This window comes from Trichinella spiralis (assembly GCF_000181795.1).
Source record: "Trichinella spiralis strain ISS 195 chromosome Unknown Scfld6821, whole genome shotgun sequence".
NCBI lineage: Eukaryota > Metazoa > Nematoda > Enoplea > Trichinellida > Trichinellidae > Trichinella > Trichinella spiralis.
In genome coordinates, this window is record NW_003533760.1 from 1 (window position 1) to 1362 (window position 1362).

Here is a 1362-nt window from a genome sequence, read left to right on the forward strand (position 1 = left end):
GTATTTCCTCCATCCATTCAAATAAAAGTTGTTGCCAGGATTCCAAACCCGGAAGACCAAAAACCTGAGGCGTCCAATAATTCCCTCAGGTTTAAAGGAGGGTATTTTTTGGAAGAAAAGGAAAGTAACCTTGATTATAGCCGAATCATTAGTTGTTATTGGTTGGGAAGTAATTCCCGATATAAGGCGGACCATTAGTTGTTTTTGTCTGGGAAGGCAATTCGATTCTTAGCGGAAACAGTTCGTTTTTGGTTTAGAAGCCAACCCGATATATTTTACCTAATTGTTGTTGTAGTTGTTTTTCTTTCGGGGGGTATCACATATATATATATATAGTTGTCAGTTAGTTAGTTAGTTAGAGTCATTCAGATTCAGTCAGGTGTGGGAGCCAGTTGATCTCTAGTTGAATAAAGGGTTGGGGTTTTTTTCGAGATTGTGTTTTGGTCTTTATATTCGAAAGACGGGAAGGAATACCGGAGAAAACGTGACTGGAATCAGCAGAGACAATAGGTAAGTCGTTGGAGCTTACGCCGGGTCCAATAGAGGGAACCGTACATCGAAGATAGAACTCAGTGGTTCAAATAGTCGAACCGCGGGTTAATTATACAGTCCACTGAAACTTGATTATCGTTATCGACGAGGAAGATCCAATACAAAAGTTATATTGGACGTTGGCGTGAAATACAATACGTACAATGGCACCGAAAAAACGCAAATATGATGCAGAGTACATCAAATACGGCTTCGTGGCTATTGAAAAAAACGGCGTTGAAGTGCCACAATGCGTTGTATGCCTTGATACACTCAGCAATGATGCTTTACGGCCGACCCGACTGCAGCGGCATTTGCATAACCGCCATCCTGAGTTATCAAAAAAACCTGTGGAATACTTTTGCGCTAAAAGAGATTCCCTTTCTCAAATGAGACTTGACAAAAAAGGCAAGTATAATCAGGAGACTGCCAAGGCTGTGAAAGTATCATATGAAATAGCCATGTTGATTGCCAAGAATAAGAAACCACATACTATTGGAGAAAATCTTGTTAAGCCCTGCATTGTGAATGCAGTAAAGATTCTGCTTGGAGATGACATGGCGAAGCAATTTAAAAATATTTCTCTTTCTGATTCAACAGTTAAACGCCGAATCGATGAATTAGCTGATGATATAAAACAGCAAGTTCTTGAAAAGGTAAAGTGTTCTCCTTTTTTTGCCATAAGTTGTGATGAGTCCACAGACCAGGCAAACTGTGCACAGCTCATTGTATACGCACGGTTCATTGCAAATAACACAATTGAAGAAGAACTACCTTTTTTTCTGAACCCACTGAAAAACTAACAACGAAAAGGAGCTTGAATGGTGTTCC

General features: G+C 39.9%; 1 protein-coding gene across 1 annotated transcript; it reads left to right on the forward strand.

Annotated features, from left to right (window-relative positions):
* Nucleotides 1-695: 695 nt before the first annotated feature.
* Nucleotides 696-1187, forward strand: Tsp_14501 (zinc finger protein; the record flags this gene model as incomplete). The annotated part of the gene is made up of 1 exon (XM_003365945.1): nucleotides 696-1187. A coding segment is annotated over exon 1 (492 nt), but the record flags the coding sequence as incomplete, so codon positions are not given.
* Between the last annotated feature and the right edge of the window lie 175 nt (nucleotides 1188-1362).